The 21,315-nt window shown below is 43.8% G+C and overlaps 1 protein-coding gene across 6 annotated transcripts in view; it reads right to left on the bottom strand.

Moving 5' to 3' along the window:
* Positions 1 to 17,832, bottom strand: part of LOC137137644 (ADAMTS-like protein 1) — an 87,082-nt gene extending 69,250 nt beyond the window's left edge. Inside the window, exon 1 of one of the 6 annotated variants that reach the window (XM_067524174.1) lies at positions 17,471 to 17,832. In XM_067524174.1, coding sequence (XP_067380275.1) covers positions 17,471 to 17,527 — 57 coding nt within the window. In that variant the 5' untranslated portion in view covers positions 17,528 to 17,832. The remainder of the gene's footprint in view (positions 1 to 17,470) is intronic. The other 5 variants (XM_067524173.1, XM_067524172.1, XM_067524170.1 and 2 more) reach the window with 5 other exon arrangements.
* Positions 17,833 to 21,315: the final 3,483 nt, after the last annotated feature.

Raw genomic sequence — 21,315 nt, 5'->3', positions numbered from 1 at the left:
AAAAATCTGTTGCTGTCTTAAAATAAGGGCATTTTGTTTGATAGTCTGCAATCAAATAACACACTGCACCCAACATTTCAGAGAACAGAAAGAAAGAACGTTAGATTGCAACCATTAAGATGTCAGCTCGCAACGTGATGCTTACGTTTCTCCTTCTGCCGCCTTCAGATCAGATCGGCACATGTTGGTTTTACATCAGTTACGTGTGGACATTCGTTGCTGTGCTGCTTTGGATACTTACTTATTACCGGACAGCACATTCTAGCGCAGCGGCACAGGATTCAAAAGTAAGAAATTCAGGGAAAAATAATAGATTTTTAATACTTTTTTAAATTTTTCATTTAGCCATTGTTTCTATCAGCACTGTCTGTGCCAAAGTAATTACTGGGATTTTGGAACATTCGGCTTATGCTGTTGCAATATTGTTACAAGGAAGCCTGGCAGACCAAGAAAAACAAGAAGTTAAAACAATTCATTTAGCCAGCAGTTTATGAAGACTTTTTAAACCCCTTTATTTAGATATCAATGCACCTGAAATGTTATTATGCAGACACACTGGTGGGATGACAGTGGTAAATAAGGACCAACCCCTCCACACCTCCTTTTAATTCCTGTTGCTATAACTGTGTTCCATTCTCATACAGTACGAATACAGTCCACAGCCATAGCCTGGCAGAATAACCACTTGAAAGAGTGTGTTCTTGATGTCAGACAGGAACAAAGGGAGACATGTGGGCTATGACGTCCTCCTTGGCTTCCAGAGTACTGAGTTTGGTTATGACTGCAGGCATAAGCGTATTGCTCTTCAGACACATGCACACCACTTCAGCATTTCGAGAAGCAAAAGGCTTGACACGCCTGCCATGCTATGAAAGGATTTTGCTTATGTTCACATGGGCAGGAGCCTCCTGACGAAAACATTTTATTTCCTGCTGTCTGTGCCGACTGGCAGATGATTTATCTTGCATCCTCTCGCTGTTGACTTTGGTGGTTCTCCTCCGAGTAAGTTTAGGACGAAAAATGAGCAGAATAACTGAGAATCGACTGAGAAGCGGGGGTTTGCTCACACAGCAGAAGAAAAAGAAACAACAGTGGTGCATTTGTTAGGCCTTGTTCAGGCCGACAGGGCGGCTCGTATGTACTGAAGAAGGTACCCGAATGTGTGCTTCTGAAATGAATCACAGAAAGGGCCTCAAAGCAAAGAAATAATTGGATTTCCTTTGGCCTGAACACGAGTGTGTGTTCAGAAATGTGGCTGTGTTTGCACAGCTGGAGCGTGTGGCCAGGGTCATCTTAGCAGGGAGCAGGGTTTGGCGCTGCCGGGGCACAAGTTAAAGTACATGCCAGCTGAAGAATCAATGGATGCCTCCCTTTTCCTGTCGTTCCCTTTTCAGAAAAAAGGCACACGGGGATCACTCAGTAGTCCACTGACTGAACACAATTTCAGCTAGAGGAAGGCATTTCTATTTTCTACCAATGCAATTGTTTATCCTAAGCTGTGTTGGCTTCATCCATCAGGCCACAATGAACCTATGTTTGAAGGGAGAGAGCATTAACATGGAGCTGTTTGTGATAAGAACTCGGTCATTTATTCCTCGCATGCAATTACGTCTATATTGCTATGAAATGTACTGAAAGGCATTATTGATGCATTTCATTTGACCTGTTAGCAAAGACAGAAACTGCCTTGATGGTATTGCAGTATTGTTGCCTTCCCCAAAGAGCAACTAGGGTTCCACTCTAAATAGGACAAACTTGACAGGTCCGCTGGCGAAGGCAGGTAAGTTTCACCCTATGAGACGTGGGATCGGTCTTTTAAAACTTGCTGGCTGTGGCTTTGGTTTGTGTAAGAAATGTTATTCTTTCAGAGTGAAGAGCAATCCCCTGGTGGCGTGAAACCCAAGAACAGCAAAGTGGTTGGAAGCTGCCTCTCAGCAGCGCTAGAATCCGCACATGCTGGGGAGCTGAATCAAGGTTTAGTGTCGGGGCGGAACAGGTTTGTCATGCGCACGTTTGCACCGCTCCGTCTCGCAAGCAGTTTTGGAGAAATAAATCCTGCTCCACTTACAGCGCCAGCACCCAGAGACGAGAGGACATCACACCTTAACATATCCTCTAGCTCCTTTACAAAGCTTATCAGGTCACCTAAATACCTGAGTAGCTTCAACTCCATTGTGATAGAGATTTCCTGGCCATGAAAAGCTTTTTTTTTTTTTTTAATCGTACATTTAAAAAAAAAAAAAAAAGTTGCTTTAAAAGAGCACACACCCCTCTCAGAAATTCCTGACAGAATTGTCTCGCTCTGGCCTCTTGAGTTTCAATCTGATAGCCTCGAAATTGCTTCTGCAACCAAAACCTTCCAAATGTGGTCAGGGCGGCCCTTCCATTGTTGCTGGTGTGTGTAACAGAGATGGCTTCACATTCTGCAGGTTTCACGTTTGCTACAGATATCCGGGCGGCTCTGGAGTCATAGGGGAAAGATGAAGCCAACGGAGACTTCGTGTACGGCGTTAGAATAACGCGGTGGCATGACCACCAGCCCCCCGTGGGCTCCGGAAAGAGCGTGAATGCTATAACAAAACCTTCAATGCCATAAATCGGTGCAAAAGCCAGCTTTGTGTTTGTGTCCAAGACACAATCAAAGTAAAACCATATTAGCAAAGCCGAGTAAAAACACAAATAAATCCCCTTTGGCACAGTAAATTCAGGTGATGCAGGTGGCCTCCCAAGCTGAACAATAGCGGTTCCAATAACAGATCCCTTGGAAATTGAACAGCCTGTCCTTAGCCTGGCTTTCTGTTTCTCTTTCAAAGGATTAGAAAACTAACTGGACCCACGAGATTACCCTGGTGTCCTTTAAACGTGATGCCTCCGGCAGGTGGACAGGTAGCGATCACTCCGTTAATCTTCAAGTGTAGCAGGAAGAAGGGAATTATGGGTCACGGAGGGGACAGAGCAGTGAAGCCATGCTGCAGGCCGGTGAAGGCACCGTCACACACTACACTGAGGATGGAGGGTCAATGGGTTTCAGTGCCGTTGTTCGTTGACTCTCTCACTTACGGATTTCTGACACTATCACAAAACAACTGCCGCTAGAGCCCCAATATCTCAAAGTTAACTTGAGATATTGATTTTCGATTTATTATTTCTCCTGTAAAATTAACAGATAACTTATACTAATAAATGCTAATAATGAAAGAAATTAAAGTCGTGGTAACAATAATCACACGACTCAACTGCAACTATAACTGTCTTTACCAAACAGGACACAGTAAATTGAGTGAGGACCTTTCAGCATCTGTTCTTAGTTTGCACATTTTGCGTCTGCAGAAACACAAGTACAACACTGCTGGGAGATGAATGAAAGTTCAAATTTACAAATCCTGAATTTTGTACATTTTCAAAATGTCTTTGTGAGGTGTTTTGGTACAACTCTTTCCATTTCTTTCAACAACAGTAATGTTAATACATCATTTATGGTGACAAAACTGCTTTAAAACTCATACTCAGTGGTAATGCTGTCATGGGCTAAGAGCTATATAAATGCGAATGTAATATTATATTTTGTAACAGGTGAAAAAAAACACACTAATAAAGTGTGGAGTGAGTTTGGAAGCACACACTGTTATGTTTTCTGGTTCTGGTTTCTGATTTTTAAACTATTATTACTCTGGGGGACCGGTTATTATTTCAAGACTGTACTATGCTCTATACACAGTAACTTTACTAAATTAAGATTTTGCTTAACACTGTGTTTGAATCAGTTTCAGATGTTTTATGTTTTTATTCTCTCTTGTAGCCTGAACTTTGGCTCTAGGAGGACGGGGTGAGCGGAGCAGCACTACAACAACAGCGGGGTGTGTCTGATATTAATGAGACCCAAGCGGTGGATCTGCCCTGATAACCTGGGCATGCAAGTTCACCGACAGTCCAGGAGCCACGCTGGCTTTTTATGCACAATTATAGGCCTTGACTTGCAAAAGCTCTGACCGATGCAGCCTTCGACTTGTCAGACACTGACCGTCAGCCATAAAGTCCTACCTAGAGGAGAGGGTTTGCTGTTTTGCCGTGCATGTGTGCGTGTGATTAGTGGGTTAAATCTGGGAACTAACTGGCTGGATGAGCGCGGCGAAAAGAAAGAAGAACAATCCATCTTTTGCTGTGGATCGTCACATAAATGCAGGCAAATGCCTTTTCAAATTCATTGCAACAGTTGGAAAGTTTGTCAGCAGCCAGTTCAATGCACGGAGGAGGTATGGCTTCAATCAGATTCAGGACAAATATAGAAAGCTGTAAAGTTTGTGGAAGTGCACAGAAACTATTGCACAACCACACACACACACACTCACACACTAAGAATAGATCAAAAGTCCGGTGTAAAATCCACGATAGCCTACACTAAATTCCACACCCTCTTTATCTCTGAGGCAGAGATGTACCACCAGCAGGGCCCCACAGAAAAACACTAAAAGGGGCCCCCTTCGAGGGTATGTACGACATGTCAAGGGGGTGGGTTTGAGGTGCTTCGATGGTCCCCTTTTCCCCGGAGCCCTGCAAAGTCTAGGATTGCCACTGTTTTAGGCTAATTGCTACCATAAATCTACAAGCACCTTTCTCTTCCTGTGGTGAAGGAAATCCTCTTGGCCTCAGTGGCCCTGCTCCACACCTTCACTCCGCACTGTACTGCAGAGGAAAAGACGGTCCGGCGTATCCAGCGGGGATCTGTCACCATCTTTCTCACTAACTCCCTCTCTCCAAGTTTGACCGGCCGGGAGCAGGAAGCCTGAGATGTGAAGTAGGTTAGAGCCAGGAAAAGGGAGAGGCTGTGGATGAACCCCAGACCTCTGAGCAGGGCTCAGCGGGAGCTAAGTGAGTCAGCCAGTGGGCATGCAAGGCAACACTGTGGTGCTAAGCCTGAGCTGTTATGAGTGTAGAAAGACTAACAAGAGGAAATTAAACAGGGATTTACGATTTAAATATACCCTTACCCTGCTTGCCGGGTTCTTAATAACCTCAAACAAAGGGAGACCTAAATCCAATACAATATGTCAAGTAGATAAAAATATTGACATTAAAATTCAAACACGTAAGCTCATACTTGTGCATTTACTTTCAGAGCTTCCCAAAACATAGGAGCATGTCAGAGCAGGAATCACCCAGGGCTGCATTACTGAAACGCATGGCTGTGCAGACAAAAAAGAAAATAAAAAAAATTAAAATGTTAGAGACAAGTGAGACAGTTTTGGCACACATTGTTAAATATGAACCCACATCCTCCAGTGTGTGTCTGTGTGTGTGACACCTGCATGCAGCTGAAGCAGCTCTGGTTACTTAATAGCTTGTGCCACATGCAAACGATAACTTCATCTATATTCCATAAATGCTCTAATTCATTCCACTTTTTACTTTTTAAAATCACTAAAACACTATAAAGAGCGGTTCCAACGCAGCGCGGCATTGGCCAATTGCACATGTGCTGTATAAATTAGCGGTCGGCAAGCGGAGTCTGGTTTTAAGGAAAATATTCCCCCGCAAAAATATTTGTTGTCAGCACAGATTAAGCCACGGCAATTACAAGGACAGATTGTAATATTAACAGCGAGCATCATTCAATACGAGGTGAGAGACTGGCATTTTGTTAGCTTTGGGCAAACGCATTGCATTCCAAGCCTGTTGTGTAAAAAGATTAATGGCCAGTTACATTTAGGTGGGACTCTAATGTGCTCAGACAAAATGTTGAGTTGATTGATCGACCAACTGTCGCGAAGCTGACTTCTGATGAACATGTGCTCTACACATTTTCCCAGTTACATAATCTAGTTTATATTATGAGAGTCTTACGCCGCCAGTTTTTGGAAGCGTGGTTTCTCTTCACGGGGCAGCTTAAGTACAACACTAAGGGATTCAGACGTACAATCGACCTCATTTTAATTTACTTTTATTATGTGAAACCTTTAATTTCAGTCGTCACATCTCGAACGGCTAATGGAGACTTTTTATTTATGAGGGACACAGACCAGTGAGCCATGAACTAGGTTCACCAGAGGACAACTTTGTTCCTTTCTCTTCATTTCTATGAGGATTGCAGATAAGAAGATAAGATCACATCCTGTGTGGTGAATTATGAATTCCTCAGGTACCACGTGCACCAACATACACTACGTTAACTGCACCACACCTTCACGTTTGACCATACGTAGTGGTGGTAATTCACTACATAAACATGGGGGATTCACATCAAACAATGCCTGCGTAAAAATTACGTGTTAGTTTACAACTTTATGAGCCTGGCTGTTCACTCTGTTTCCACCGTATTAGTAATGCTGAATTTTTCTCACTGTTCCCTACGCCGCATTGAAAGCAACGCCCTGGTGAAGCACTGGGTCGCCTTTGTTGCGGAAAGGTCAGTGCATTTGTCGCCCAAGGTTCGCACCACCCTAAACGATGGCAGATCCAAATCCAGATGCCTGGAAAAATCGAAGCAAATATTTCAAATTGATCGCACCACGATTGATTCCCTCCAGTATATAATTGGATCAATGATTCTTATGTGTCCGCGTTAAAAAAGGGTACCGTCCCACCTCCTGCTAAACCAATAGGTTGAGTAACAATCGACAGTGGGCTCACAATGCTTCACACAAAAAGTCGAACCCAGGTCTCCTGTGGTAAAGTCCTGTGCCTTTTTGTACCATTGATTCACTAATATGGTTTTACTCTGCTCTACTGAAAGCTCAGAGAGTTGATCACCGATGCAAACAGGTACCTTGAGCACCAGCATGTAATGGCGAAGGGACTGCGCTGGCTGTGTGCATCATGCATTCTTTCTCTTTGTTCATGGTCCATTGTTCTCTTCCACTTACTGACATCCTCCTCAACAGAAAATTCTCCCGGACTGTGCATACTTGGAGACTAATGGCTATGATTTGCCCATAGCCATTAGTCTCTCATGCGAAGACTGAGCCGTTTGTACCTGTGTTACAGAGGCCACATTCCTGCTGCGCCCTCGTGCCACTCAACAACGGCGAACATGCTCGACTCACACACACTGACACGTCTTTCACCAGCTGATGCACTAAGAAAACACACAGAAATGCTTCTTGTTCACTCCCTGTACTAACACACACACACACACACACAGCCTGGTGAAAACATTGCTCCCTGTGTCTGCGAGAATTCGGCGAGCCTCTCCTAATTCCACCTTCCTCCTGTGTTAACCGCACAACGTTTGCCTTTTACTGACATGATTTCCCCGTGTTTGATGAAAATCTATTTGGTAGTGTGATGCTAACATGATGTAATGTGCACCTGGAATAAATGTTGCATGACATATCGAGTGTGACAGATGTATGCGGTAACTTAAAATGTCCGCAAGTTTATCAAATGCGCTTAGTTATTGGAGTTAGGAGAGTATGAATCACTGATTTCACTTATCTTACACTAAAGATGGTTCCAGACAATGAACCCCAGAAGAGTTTCCAGATAGAAAAACTAAGACCATAAAGACATGTGAGAAATAAGAAAGGAGTGAAAAATCAAAGCATGTAAAAAGGGCACATTTAGAAAATCACTTGTTATATTGCTTAGGGAAGACATTTGAGGCTCTTGGGTTTTTTGGCTCACTAATGTTTTTTTTTCTATATATGTCTATGTATATATATATATATCTACTTAAACTGGAACTACTGTTTCACAGATGTGTGGCTCCACCAAACAGGCACATTGACTCCTAAAACAGACTCCGAATCCATTCATCCTTGAGCAGATGTACTGAAATTAGCCTCCAATGAGTCGCTGATATATTGCATTGATGAGAATGGGACAAATGTGGCCAAAGTGACCTTAGTCTTTAACTACCAAAATCTAATCAGTTCATGTGCCAAATTCGAAGGGCTCCTTTCAAGGGGAACACATTAGTCCTCAACCAAGAAATGAGGAGCCATTCAAAGGAATTGCTAAAATCAATCAGAGGGATCACAAGATTGCAGAGGAAATAACATGCTTCCCATAAAGTCATACTCACAGCACTGGCAGCAGTGCAGAGGGAGGCTCGCTCTCCTAACCAATCAGAGAGCTCCAAACCCAAATGTGTCACACGCAGATGCGAAGGCCTTTGCACATGTCCATGAGATGCCATTGACTTTGACATAGTGTCATATTTGACACTCTGGGTGGATTCATTTCAAGTCTCATGCAACAGCCAGCGTGATTCCCAAAAGTGGCGTGTTGTAGCTTTAAATGCTCCTCTTTTTTTTTCCTGGTAACTTGTTAAAGGTGAAAATCATTCCGAACAAATAATATGCAGGTTGTAACAAGAGATTGGAAGCTGACACTGCTTCAAATGTTCAAAAATATTTTCAGCACCATTACCCAGAAATGTCTGACAGTCCCATAGCATAGAAATGAAAATAATTACAATGCAATCGTATTTTTTAAACCCAATACCTTTAGTGGTTGCCAAAATTGGAGGCCGCTGGAAAGGTAACTGTTTTCTTTTGAGAGAGAGAGATATTTATCAGTTTTCCACAATCCCTTTTGTGCATCATGATTTGACAGATGTCGTACATCATGCTGCTCGTAGATTTCAATGCGCAGTGTGTCGAGAGACCCTGTCAATATCCACTGTGCATAAAGAACAGTCAGCAAGTTGCTTTTCCCCTGTACCTTACTCTCAGCTACTTTACAGTGTGTCTGCCATCCCCTCTTTTAGTCTGTCAGTCCACATGCCTCTCAGCACTGAGCTTAAATGATTTTGCGATGACACAAACAACTTGATTTGAGAAAGGTGAAGCGCTGGGTGGCTTTTATTGTGAAGTGATCGATGCACTTTGTCACCCAAAGCTCGCCCCTAAAACCTTTCTTTGTTTACGCTGAGTCGTTCCTTTGCGCTTATTAACATCGTCCCTCTGCACAAAACTCCCCGGGACTGTGCATACTTGGCAAATGCGTAGCTACCTCTGATGATCGTGTAATGATTTGCCCATAGCCATTAGCCTCTCATGCGAAAACGGAGAGGTTTGTACCTGTCCCACAGTGAGCTGCAGCGAGCCGCATTCCTTACTCTTCCAGCTGCATACCTGTCATCGAGGAGACGGCAGGGGAGGAGTACTGGGAGGATTCAAATGGAGGACAACAGATTCAAACAAGCTGGATGCAAGAAGCCAGTGTGGATGATGTCACTGTACAGAGGCATGCTGGGACCGCATTCCTCAGTGGCACTTCAAATGCAACACCACGGTGAGACAAAGGCCATCAGTGAGCGATGACTGAAGACAACAGTGACCCGTGGGGGCTTTTTTTTTCCCCTCATAGGGGTAATTATTTTCCGAGGTTACACATACCAACAACAAGACTGTGCAAGAGATGTGAAAAAACTTAAATAAAATGATTTTCACTCACTGCTGTTCAGACCTGCTGCGACACTTTACATAAATTTCCCAAACAGAGGCCTTTTCAAGTTGGAGTCCCCGGGCTCTTGCTGAGGGCCAGTAAATCTGTTCTGCAGCCACCACATTTGTGCTGTGTCACTGCTCGCCCCAGTGTGTGTGTGTGTGTGTGTGTGCAATTCAAAAGGCAGTGTGGCCAAGGTAATCCCTGTGAGCAGTGTGGGAATGAGGAAGGAAGATGAACCTTCGGCTCCAGTGTTCACAACACAAACGGACGCTCATACACACACACACACACACACAGACACAGAAGTCTTAAGACCACAGACACATGCTAACACGCAGGTTTGCACTCGTGAAAAGAAAGTATGTGTATTTACACAAGTACTCTCCTACTTAAAGCTCGGGGGCCTGGTGGATCAGTGGTGGCATTTGGTTGGGATGCAGGCCGCGGATTTGAATCCCACGCCACCAGGTGCGGCCACGCCCAGACACCAAGGGCCACCTTGGTGCCAGCCCCGAGCCTAGATAAAATGGGAGGGTTGCGGCAGGAAGGGCGTCCGGTGTAAAAACTCGTGCCAACTCGTGGGCAAAGTAATCTAAATGAAGTCGAATCTAAATGTGAAAAAAGTCCTATTCACCCCCTCACTGCTCACACAGTGCGTGAAATGGAGATCATCCGAGTGCAGTGAGTGTGTTTAAAGGTTGCAGTTCAGGGTCCAGTTACTGGTGAATAAGTATCCTGACCAAAAACAACACCATAAAGACAAGAGAACTTTGTAAAATGATGATTGAAGAGCAGAAGTCGGGGGATGGATACAAGAAGCCAATAAATATCTCTTAGACCACAGTACGCTCATCTTTAAGCAACGGAAAGAAAATGGCCATTGTGTAAATTTGCCTAGAGCAGGTCATCCTCAAACCATGACCATGCAGTAAAGGGGCCCCATGAGCCTCCAGCTCCTTCAGAGGGATCATAAATGTCTTGTGAGTCATACTGTTATGACTTAATATAAGTAACACAATAAGTTACACACTGATACATAGTGTAGCCTTAAAATTTAAGCTACCGCACGGGCTGCAGTCAGTTAGCTCAGCTCAACATGAAAACTACAGACAGCTCTGTCCAAAATGTCTTGCAGTTTTTTTAGGACTTTGTGCAAAGACTCTTTCTTGGCCAACTTCCCGGAGTCCCATCCCAACTGCAAGGTTTCCCATCTTTACGTTTAGCCAAACTAACTGACTGTTGGCTGTAGCTTCCTTATTTTCACAGACTGTGATATTACTCTTGTCGTCGAACCCTGACACCTGTCACCAACAATGTAGCACTAACATTATGTTAATATTCGAATGCTATTTGGGAGGGAGATTGCATCAGTAAGACTGAAGATCGGGAGGTGAATGCGGAATATTGATGGATCGAGTTCATTTGCGCGATACATTCCACTTTTACTCGTGTCACTTTTACACGAGTTACTTCTTCCACCAATGCGCCGCTGCAGAAACTAGAAGAAAGAGTCTATAGGAACTGAAGCATGCACATTTGCAAAGCGATTAAGGGACGTGCACACACACTTTGTGAGCACGCATGATTACTGTAAATGCTCATCAATCTGCTTCCGTATGCATAGTAATCCTAATAGCACATCATTTGTAACAGGGTCTCCAGTGTTTAGTCATGGCAGCCCAGCGTTTACTCAAAGCACATGTGGCCACGGGGGAAGGCAGATGTGGAAACCTCAGGAAGCATCATTAGCCTCACAAACATTCGCCGCAGCCAGCCATGGAGACCCTGTCAGCCACCAGCACTGCAGACCCTCAGTCAATCATGTTTCCAGTGGATTTAACTGTCCGTCCTTTCTTTCCCCTTACGCCAAACCTTACTCACATGCAACCTCTGTTCCCCCCTTCCCTGAAGGAGTGACGTCAGGGGCTAAGATAGCTGGGTATTTGTTTTTCATGCCTGACAACCAGTTAGAGAGACTGGAATTACTGCATCTCTGTTTTCTCAGAGCAGATACAGTTCAGTTGCTGTCCAACTTTATGCTGGTGGTGTTGTTCGGCATTAGTCTTGTTTGGCCTTTTGCTCTTTGTGCATGCAACTCTTTTCCTCCGTCATTCCCCCCAGCCCCACCTCTGCAGACATTCTTGTGTTTGCACAAGGATTTCTTCTCTTTAATCCTTTGATATCACTCCATAAATATTCCACTTATCCTTTGTATCCTCTAATGTGGCTCCTCGCTTCAGTGTTTGCGTCTCCAAGTGACGGTTTCTATTTAACCGTGTTCGTTGACAAAGATGTTATTCACTTTTAATCTATTTCACCTGCTACCTCTACATGTGCGATCTATGTGCCTCCCTACCAGCCCTGACCTTTCGCCTCAATTGTTCTCGTTTCTTGCCTCTCTTCCTTTTTCTCGGCAGAGTCCAATCTGGCTTCTTCTTCCCTCTTGACGATCCTCCCCAGTGCTGTCTCAAAACACAGACAAACACACATACACACCTCCTACCTGCCCTCCCCTCTAATTAGGCATCACGAGAGGGGCCCAAGTGCTGCTTCTCCCCTCTCGTTAGCATAACTCCCCGGCACTCCCGCTGCAGCCTCGCCCCGGGACAGATCTGAGGTCAAGGCTGGGGCAGAATAGAACAGACAGAAGTAGACGCGCATGCTCAAGGCAAGGCAGAGTCTCTCGACTGCAAGCTTCTGCTGCTTATGAGATGGGCTGTGTGGGAAAAATGTGCAGGCCAGATGATGCATGCAGAGCCCACTGGTGCTGCTGCTGCCGGTGATGCTGCTGTTGCTGCTGCTGCAAATGAGCTTCGCGCTGGCGTCCAGGAACTCACAACAGGATAAAACAACAACACTCAATCACACTGATGGGAGGGGACGTGGGCTCACTGCAGATGGAGCCCAAGATGTTTCATCAGCGGAAAAGGATGCCAGAGGCTCGGCTTTCAAGCTCTGCAATGACAAATAAACCTCATGATGAAGGAACAAATGCGTTCACAAGGGGATCCAGAGGAAACAGAGAGTGGACGGAGGGCAGCCACCTGCAAAATCACAATAGAGTTGAGTATCTGTGATGGGCGTGGGATCCACAGAGGCCACGGCTGCTGAAGAACACACAAAAAGGTCCCTCTGCTGTGATGTTGCCATCTGCTGGCAGCTGTGTATTAATGCATGACAGCAGTCTGAAGTATATGATCTGAACATTTAGCAGTGTATGTGGCACAACAAGACATATTCCATTTCCTAAAACCACAAGAAGCCGTTTTGCTTTTTGATATTCAAACCTGAACAACATGCCCGCCCCTGCCAAGCCCTGACATTCACTCTGGCACAGCAATGCAACGTGATTCCAGTGAGTTATGCCATTTACTGGCACAGAAGGCTTTGGGCAGTCAGTCATAGCATGTTACTAGAACTCAGCAACAAGTGATTGAAACGCAAACAACGCTATCGAGTTCCACCAGATTTTAGAGGGGGAATAGCAAAAAGCCATATTATTTTTTCCACATCTTTTCAGTTTTTTTTTTTTTTTTTAAAGGCCTGGTTTGGTCATCATGCTCTGATGTTAAATGTGTGTGATGCTTAGAGAAGCATTTTTTTGTACAGATTAAACAAATAAGCCGCAGTCGACCGGCCCCCGCCATGGATTCTGTCACCATTAGACACAGCACTACTGTTTTCCTGTTTGCTTTGTTTACAGACCATTTGATTTAACTTCAAAAGGTATATGCCCCAAAATCTTAAACTGTCCCTTTAAGTAAGAATTAGATTTCAGAGTTACAGACAACAGGAGTATGCTCAATTCATGCACTTCCTCATTAGGATTATGTGGAAAGCATCAGTAGGAATGTCAAAAAGGGGAAATTGGTCTCATAAATTCTGATGCCAAAGATAAGCACATACCCTGGAGCTGCTAGGCATTTCCCATTTTATATTTTCTCTGAGAATGTGTTTTTCGTGAAATTTCAGATTAAGGATTTCTTATTTCGACAGTGGCTCTTTTGAACGGCAGTGTCAGGAGTTAAAAGGAAAGAAAAAACACAAACTGGAAATGAATCCTAGACCCACACTTAACTGTCAATTTTTTATTTTTTTATTTTTTGCAAATATTGAAACTGATATTCCTTCTGGACTCAACATGCAAAAGAAGCTGCCATCTCTTGTTCTGTTCTATAGAAGCTTTCCTTCATTGGCCCGCTGAGAATGGTGTGAAGCTACTTCCTTTTGGCCCGACTTTATAGGGATGAATGCCTGCACTCTGGATTTATATGGTTGGAAGATCTTACAGCCCGGCACACCTGAGTACGATGCACGGGAAACATTGCTACTGTGCCAGGAACACTCAAAGTGCTGCATGAAAAGTCTTCTTGGGTACCTTGGCAATTTGTGCAAACATAAGTACCAGTAAATTTTGGCCTTGGACTATGAGTAACATTACAGACACACACACACACACACACTTTGTCTCACTCCACAGATTAAGGCCAGATGGGAACAATGAGATGAGTATGAAGGCTTTGCAGCATAACTGAAAACACTCTGTCTTGTTAACACTCTCCAAAAACTTGCTCCATCCATCCATCACCAGCCAGATGTGCTGTGAAGCCTTTTCCTTTACTCCTCAAGTGGGACCAAAGCCTCTCAAAATTAATTCACTTCCTATTGCATTTGTGTCCACAACAAAGGCGCTCATGAAAGCTAATCTGAGAGTTTGTGGTCTTTGCGATCAAGAGATCAAACCAAGGAGCATGTTTCAGAGAACAAGAGATGTTGCTGACGGACGCTCACTTGGGAGCATTTGCCCTCCGTGACCCCACTTAATCCTGTCATTATAGACCCCAAAGCTTCCCCATCCTGAGGACTTCAGTTCTCTTTGCTCAGTGCATTAGGACACGGAGAGGGACCATTTCCTTGAATAAACATCAAGATCTGCAGCATATTTTGCCAATCATTATTTATAATCCAGCTAATTAGAAGAAATGCATGTAGTGCAATGGGCAAGGCAGCCAAACATTGTGATTAAGTCTGGCAGTTGACTTGTATTCATCAAGAGCTAAAACATGTCTCTCCAGCAATCTCCCAAAAGGAGAGTAATTTTTATAAACTTCAATTGAGATATCATTGTCAAAGCCAGTTTTCTTGCTGGGTTTTATTTGCACCAATGATAATAAGAGACTGACCTGGGTCTGTGTTGGAAAAAAAAAAAGAATTAGACCCAGTTTGTTTTGGGCTCACTTTAATTTTGAGCATTAATTTCGTCAAACCACATTAAATGGGATGTTTTCCATGTTTATTTTTATTGCTAAGCAGTGTATCCCATAGCAGTGTGGGATGATGGATGGATGGATGGGATGAACGGACAAACAGATGGGATGAATTGATGAATGAACAGATGGATGGATAAATAAATAGATGGATGCTAATTTAGCATGAATAGATGGATGTATGAATGGATTGATAGATGGAATAAATAGATGGACGGATGGTGAGCTACTGTAACATGCATAATGCTTCTTCTGATATTTTTCTTTCCGCTTTGGCATCTAAATAAATGACATTTAATATGACAGCAATAATAAGCATCTACCATAAAATGAGCTAATAACATTAGCTAGCTAAGCTAACAGATTGTAAGCTAATTTTACTAGCTTTACTAGATTTAGTCTTAAACATTTTAAAATGTGTTTTACCACATTTCACAAGAGCATCATACATGTGAAAGGCAACTGAGCCACATTTTACTAACAACCTCTCACATGCATGGAGATCAAAACTTGATTTGCTGTTTTGTTTGTTTTGCATATAACATTTAAATGGACATATTTTAAGTTGTTGCACATAGATGTTGGATTCTCCTCTGTAAACAGCACTGGCAGTTGGAGAAAAGGAGAAAAGCTCCAGAAGCACTCACCTTTCAGCAACTGGATTTAAAAGGTTGTGAACCACGTCAGCTCACACGTTACACACAAATGTGACAAATACTCAACACTTTTGAAATATTTCACTTTAACTAATAAAAAAAAAAAGCCACAAATCTACCGAAGCAGTGGCCAAAAGAACAAACATTAAAACAAAAAAACAAAAAAAAAACACAAGAAAAAGGGATTTACTTTGCTCTATCGCCCTTGGCAGTCGCCAAATCATTATTTAGGGCACTAGACTTAGTGATCACAGAGATGCTTGAGTGTCTTTTAAGCCTCCTGCACACACAGCCAGCTTTAAATCCTCGTCCAGGAAAACAAAACGTTCTGTAAAGTTCCACTTTGCTGCACAAATCAAGTGAATGGAGTGAGAACAACAAGAACCACTTGAGCCATGTCATTATGTCACACACATAGGAGGGTTGGTCCGTTCAGTTTAGAGTCAGAGCCGCAGGCCATTTGGCCCACACACACAAATCACACAACTTCCCACAGTGCTACACACAAATACAGAGGCTCATTCTTTTGTTAAATGGTAATGCGGAGAGTTTGACCTAAGTCCTCGGATGAAAAGAAAAGGCCCGTGCATGACAGAAAGCCCAGGAGGGAGCACTTGTTGTGCCCTGGGTCACTCTGGTGTGTGTGTGTGTGTGTGTGTGTGCGTGTGCAAACAGATAGTTGTCCGGTGCTCACTCACGCTGCACAGTCCCTCCTTGCACAGATGGAAGAGCTTGTCATGTGCTAGAATCCCTTGGTGTGTGATTATTGAGTCATGCTATGTGGCAGAGACACTAAATAACCAAACCACCACCACTTGTTATAACAAAGAAGTCAGCGTGAGGGTGTGTCGCCACAGACATTCTGCATCAAGTACAATTACTCACAATGCACCTTCATCTGTCAGTGCAGCACAATTAACACACACCCTTGTGAGCACCGAAACATGCTGAAAACATACAGCAACATTTTTATCGCGCATATCCCTGCTGTTTTCTCCAAGAGCCACTCTGTGGGAACTTCAAAGGTCCCCGCTTCGGACCCTCAGCAGTCTTACACCTATGCCCGTGCCCACACAAAGATGATTAATGTGCCACTTCATGATTTTCCTCCCAATATTTAAACTGTAATATAATCAGACCAAAGCTGGACAGAGGCCTGGAAAGAGTTGCAAAGCCTCAAAAGTGCTTCACCGCCACTGACGTTTATTGATTACAGTGTGGACATGCTCAGCTGGACTGTGTGGCAGCCAGGGCGTCTAAACCCCAAATCACCTTGAAGTGTTGTTAGCACCTGTCGTGGTCATTTACACATGCTGACAGTGGCATCGCGCCCCCCTCTGTTTTTGAGCCCTAAACTGCGTCTACAGGCCAGACAACTGCTTTGTGCTCCACTCAAAACGCAGCCCTTGCGGTGGCTGTTACGCAGCATGTGTCAGTTTTTACACAGCTCTGCCCACATTAATGAGCCATGCGCACGAGGAGCCTGTGGGAGGTAACATGTAAAAGCTTTCTACAGTGAGCCCACTGCTTTTCTTTAAGGCTGTTCAGTGCAGAACAGGATGTGAAGAGAGGATGAGTCTTATTTCTCTATTACTCTATTAAATTACACAAATGAGAGCGAGAGCTGAATCAAGTTTGCCTCCCAGCTGTGGAGACTGTTGTACAGTTGCTGCACGACTGTGTCTAAATGCACCACAGATTATCAAAGTAACCCCTGGTTTTTCTGCAGCACAACTTGCAAACAACGGGACACTCCTCATCTCATCCACTGCACAGCAGCTTTGGACCTGTTCCAGCATCACTGGGGGATAATTAGGACCAGAGATCATCCATTAAACATTGCTTTATGCATAATGTGTGCAGAAGAAGATAAGTAAATCTTTAGTTGAAGGCATACTTTCTGATTCAGTGAGTTTAGTGCCATGCTCATGTTTAGGTCATATCTATAGTATTAGAGCAATTCTGTAAAATAAATCCATATGGATATAATGAAAAATATCGCAATTTTCTACAGTGGTCATAGGACAAGTCAAATTAAAAGCAGCAGGCATCTGTTCTTTCTAGAGAAACTGAGTACGAGTTTAAAAAATGACATCGTATGCACGTAAGTGAATACCGAGTTCGCCGTGCGTCAAGGCGCAAATTGCTGCCGCTTACCTTCACGTAAACAGCGAGAACAAGCAGTCCAGACGCCCACAGACAGGCCCGTGTCATCTCTACGTCTGAGAATCAAAAAGTTGATTTCAAACTGTTGGTGGATCGCCCGCTCTCGGTCTGCCCGTGTGTCCACTGTCTCAGGCAAAAAATAAAAAATAAAAAAAAGTTCCGCTGTTCTATCCGCGCAATGCGCTCCGAGCTCCAGTTCTAACACGCACACTGAGAGAGAGACAGAGAGAGACAGAGGGAGAAAGGTAGAGGTCAGCCGGGAATTGCTGGAGACGACATGACACTTGTTCCCCCAGCAAACACGTTGCTACTAAATTTATGTTTGCACAGCAGGCGTGCGTCAGGAAAAGGGGGCTCTCCCACCTTACATTCTTAAAGAAACACACGCGTTCGGCGCTGAGGGTCTGCAGAGTTGAGCGTGCTGGTGGGTGTGGGAGCGTTGCGTTTCACTTAAATGAGCTTCATTATTAGCGTGCGTTTAGACGGAGGATGTTCACCTGTAGGACCCGCAGCATGATGGTTGTGCTTTCTATGGTTTTACAGTTTGCTTTCATTTGGACCCAGTCTGGCTTAACTCTGGCCAATAGAGGCTCCAGACCTCTGTGCATTCTGCAGCTACTTGTTTCTGGTGTTCAAAGACCTGTTAAAGTATTGGAGCTCACCTTTTGTGGGGGCTTTAAGCATAAAACAGTGGGCGCTTTTGTTTCATTGTTTGTCGGTGCGATTTCAGCTACAGCAGACTTTTAGAAACCTCGCTGGGACTCGAGGTGTCAGGACACACAATCACATCGATCCTATTCCAACAAACGTCTGAAATGTGAAACTTTGACGGAACAGTTTTCAGATATACACCCATCGCTCAGTACGTCCACACTGGTGGGCTTACTAATGTGATGGAGCACCAGGGTCAGCATGGCCACTGTGATGAGCCAATATCAGGTCACTGTAAGAAGAAAGGCTTTTGCAGAACAGTTATAAAGCGATAAATCAAACTACAAGTGGTGCAGTAGTTTTCTTATGGCCTAACATCAGATTTGCACTTGATAAATCATAAAACTGTGGTCATCTGTGAGGATTGAGCGTGTAAATATCATAAACTTAATATCTGTTTGTCCCGGAGCTTATTTTATGTAATAATCCAAATCCTGAGGGGGGAAAAAAAACCCTCCTCATTGGCTTTTTGTTAGGGGAACAAAGAAGATACTAAGTTCTGGCCTGGACCAAAACGTGCTCCCTTACAGCACCTCACAGGCTGCACGCCTGAAGGTACAACAGGACATGAAGCTTCCAGTTCTCGTCTTTATTTTCTTCTTCGTACTAACTTCATTGTGAATTTAGTCAGTATGAAATCTATTAGCCTTTCAAGTTAGGTGGCCCGCGCTGGCAGCCATGTGCCATTTAAGGCCGGGAAGAGTTTATCTGCGTTAAGCTCTGACTGCTTATGAATTGAGACGGTGTGAGTGGAATGAAACGCTCGTAGCACTTTGGCCGTCGCTGGCACCTATGATTGAAATCCGCTGTTGTTTCCGATTTACCTTGATGAGACCCATGTCCTTCCTTTCCGGCTCCAATGAAAACAACAGTCCTTCAGTTCCCACTCCTTTTGGGATGCTCATACCTTTCGTGCAACTTCATGAAGGTCTGCACTGTATCTTTGGATATGTGAGTGACTCCCTCAGATCCTAAAATTAGCTCCGAATTAGGGTCAAATGCGGGTGTTGTTTTTAATTTCCAAGTACAGTAAATAAACTGCATTTGCAAAAAAAAAAAACTTATTTCACGGTCATTAGATTCTCAAAACGAATCACACCCTGTTCGAGTGTCGCTGCATGATAATTGATTCCTTTTGATCGCAGGCCTTCGCTCAGCAGAGGGACGTTGTCCTTTGAAGCCTTAGCCCACTGTGGTGGGGCATTAGCGCTTGCACGTCGCATTTGAAGCCGCGCAGCGCCACTGTAATAACTACATTCTTAGAAAATGTCATCTATCCTCAGCCGAACTCAAAGGGGGAGATGCTCTCAGCGAGCCACACAATGGGGCAGGTATGTTTGGTATGAGCTACCTGAATTGCTGCCTGACACGAAGCCCTGAACTCAGCTTAAATCTCCATTAATACGCCGAACACAGGAATGTAAATGTAATATCTCTGCCTCAACACTGCCCGGGGTGTTGAGATCGTTCCCGTCATTTTAGTCATTACCAGCCCCTTGTGAAATCCAAAGCGAAGGAGACTCTTAATGAACTTTGGCCGCCGCACACGCAGACGCCTCACGGGGGCTGTGCGCGCGTGCTGCACAAATAGAAGTGACACGCGCCGTTGCTTTTATTGATGGACACGTTCAATGGGTTCAGTCGCTCCAAATCGCCGCCCCGGGGCCACGGACGTCTTTTCAGGGACTAATCAGGTTTAAGTAGCACCTGTCAGGTGCTTGCGCAACCGATCTCACGAGGAGTGTGACAAATAAGAGGTTGAGGTAGCAGCTAATGACCGTCTTTTAGCTGAGGTCTTTTGTTTGAATGCGACGATGGGCTGGATTCTCAGGGACGCGCCCACCACGTTCTTACTCTGCAGTTTGGATGCACGCGCACACAAACACACAGAAGAACTAAACAGGGCCACAGTATGTGCGGCGCACGTGTTGGTTTCCCAGCCAAAGACACTCGGAGCCGCATGAGTAACCTAGTTGTCTCCGTTTTAGCTGACACCAAACATAGCTGTTTGATCAGGGATATTTGGCCCGAGAGTCAAAGTGCCGCTTGTCGCATGTGTTCAAAGAGAAGGCAGGAATTTGCCAAATACCAGCAAGAGAAAATGCCCTTCACGGGATCCCATCCTGCTTGTTTTTCCTCTGAAGACGCAGCTACTGAAACAGACTTTGAAAGTCTGTTTCCTCTACTCTCCAAAAGCAAAACATCCCCAGACCTGAATTTTACGATTAAACAGATAATTCTCCATTTCGGGAAATCTGCTTTAAGTATTTCTTCTTGCCAAGAGTTTTTTTTGGTGTTTTTTTTAAAGAGGCTGATACTATGCTGTAAACTTGCTGCTTCGACTTGGAACCTAAACTTTACATCAAGTTAAAGGTGCAATTCATACTAAATACTATGCTGATCAAATGTTGCACGATGTGTAAACTGATGTCTCACTTTGGTTGATTTAGGTTTGTGAGTTTATTTAACAAGTTAGCTGCTTGTTTGAAGCTAAAAATCTACGTCAGCTTCGTGTTCTGTAAACATCAGCCGTGTTTGATTTAGCCCGTTTATTTATTGAACTTTTTTTTTTTGGCAGTTCCGTGAACTTAAGCAGTCTTTACACGGAGAAGCAAAACCATACTTCTGCATTTTACACGTTGAACCTGCTCCCGTTGGAGCCACATTATACCAGAGTCAGTGAAAAACCACCATGTAGCACCAGTGTGAAGCTGCTCCCACCGACTGTTAATTATTAAAAACAAAATTAAACAAAAACAAATTGTTTAACATGTATTATATAATAATAATGATGATGATAGCTTTATTTATCAAACAATGGATGTTGGGAGTTCTTCTAATATGCTACTGTAGATTTGTTTATTAATATCAAGCTAATTTAATGAGTTGAGTGAAGTTATTAACTAACTCATTTAACTCATGATTTGAGGTTTAACATTATATAATATAGATTATATAACATTTTATTATCAGTTCAGATAATGGAAACTAGTAAAATGTACTAAAAAGTTCAATTAGATTGAAAACATAAAACTGAAAAAAGGAGCCGATTCTAAAAAATTCCCTGAATGCGAATTCACAGTGTTCTGCCAAAACCGAGAGTTGTACAAAGTAAATAAACATAA

This window comes from Channa argus, chromosome 12 (genome assembly GCF_033026475.1).
Source record: "Channa argus isolate prfri chromosome 12, Channa argus male v1.0, whole genome shotgun sequence".
Taxonomy (NCBI): Eukaryota; Metazoa; Chordata; class Actinopteri; order Anabantiformes; family Channidae; genus Channa; species Channa argus.
The sequence above is the reverse complement of the archived record's forward strand: the minus strand, read 5'-3'. Positions and strand labels throughout refer to the sequence as shown.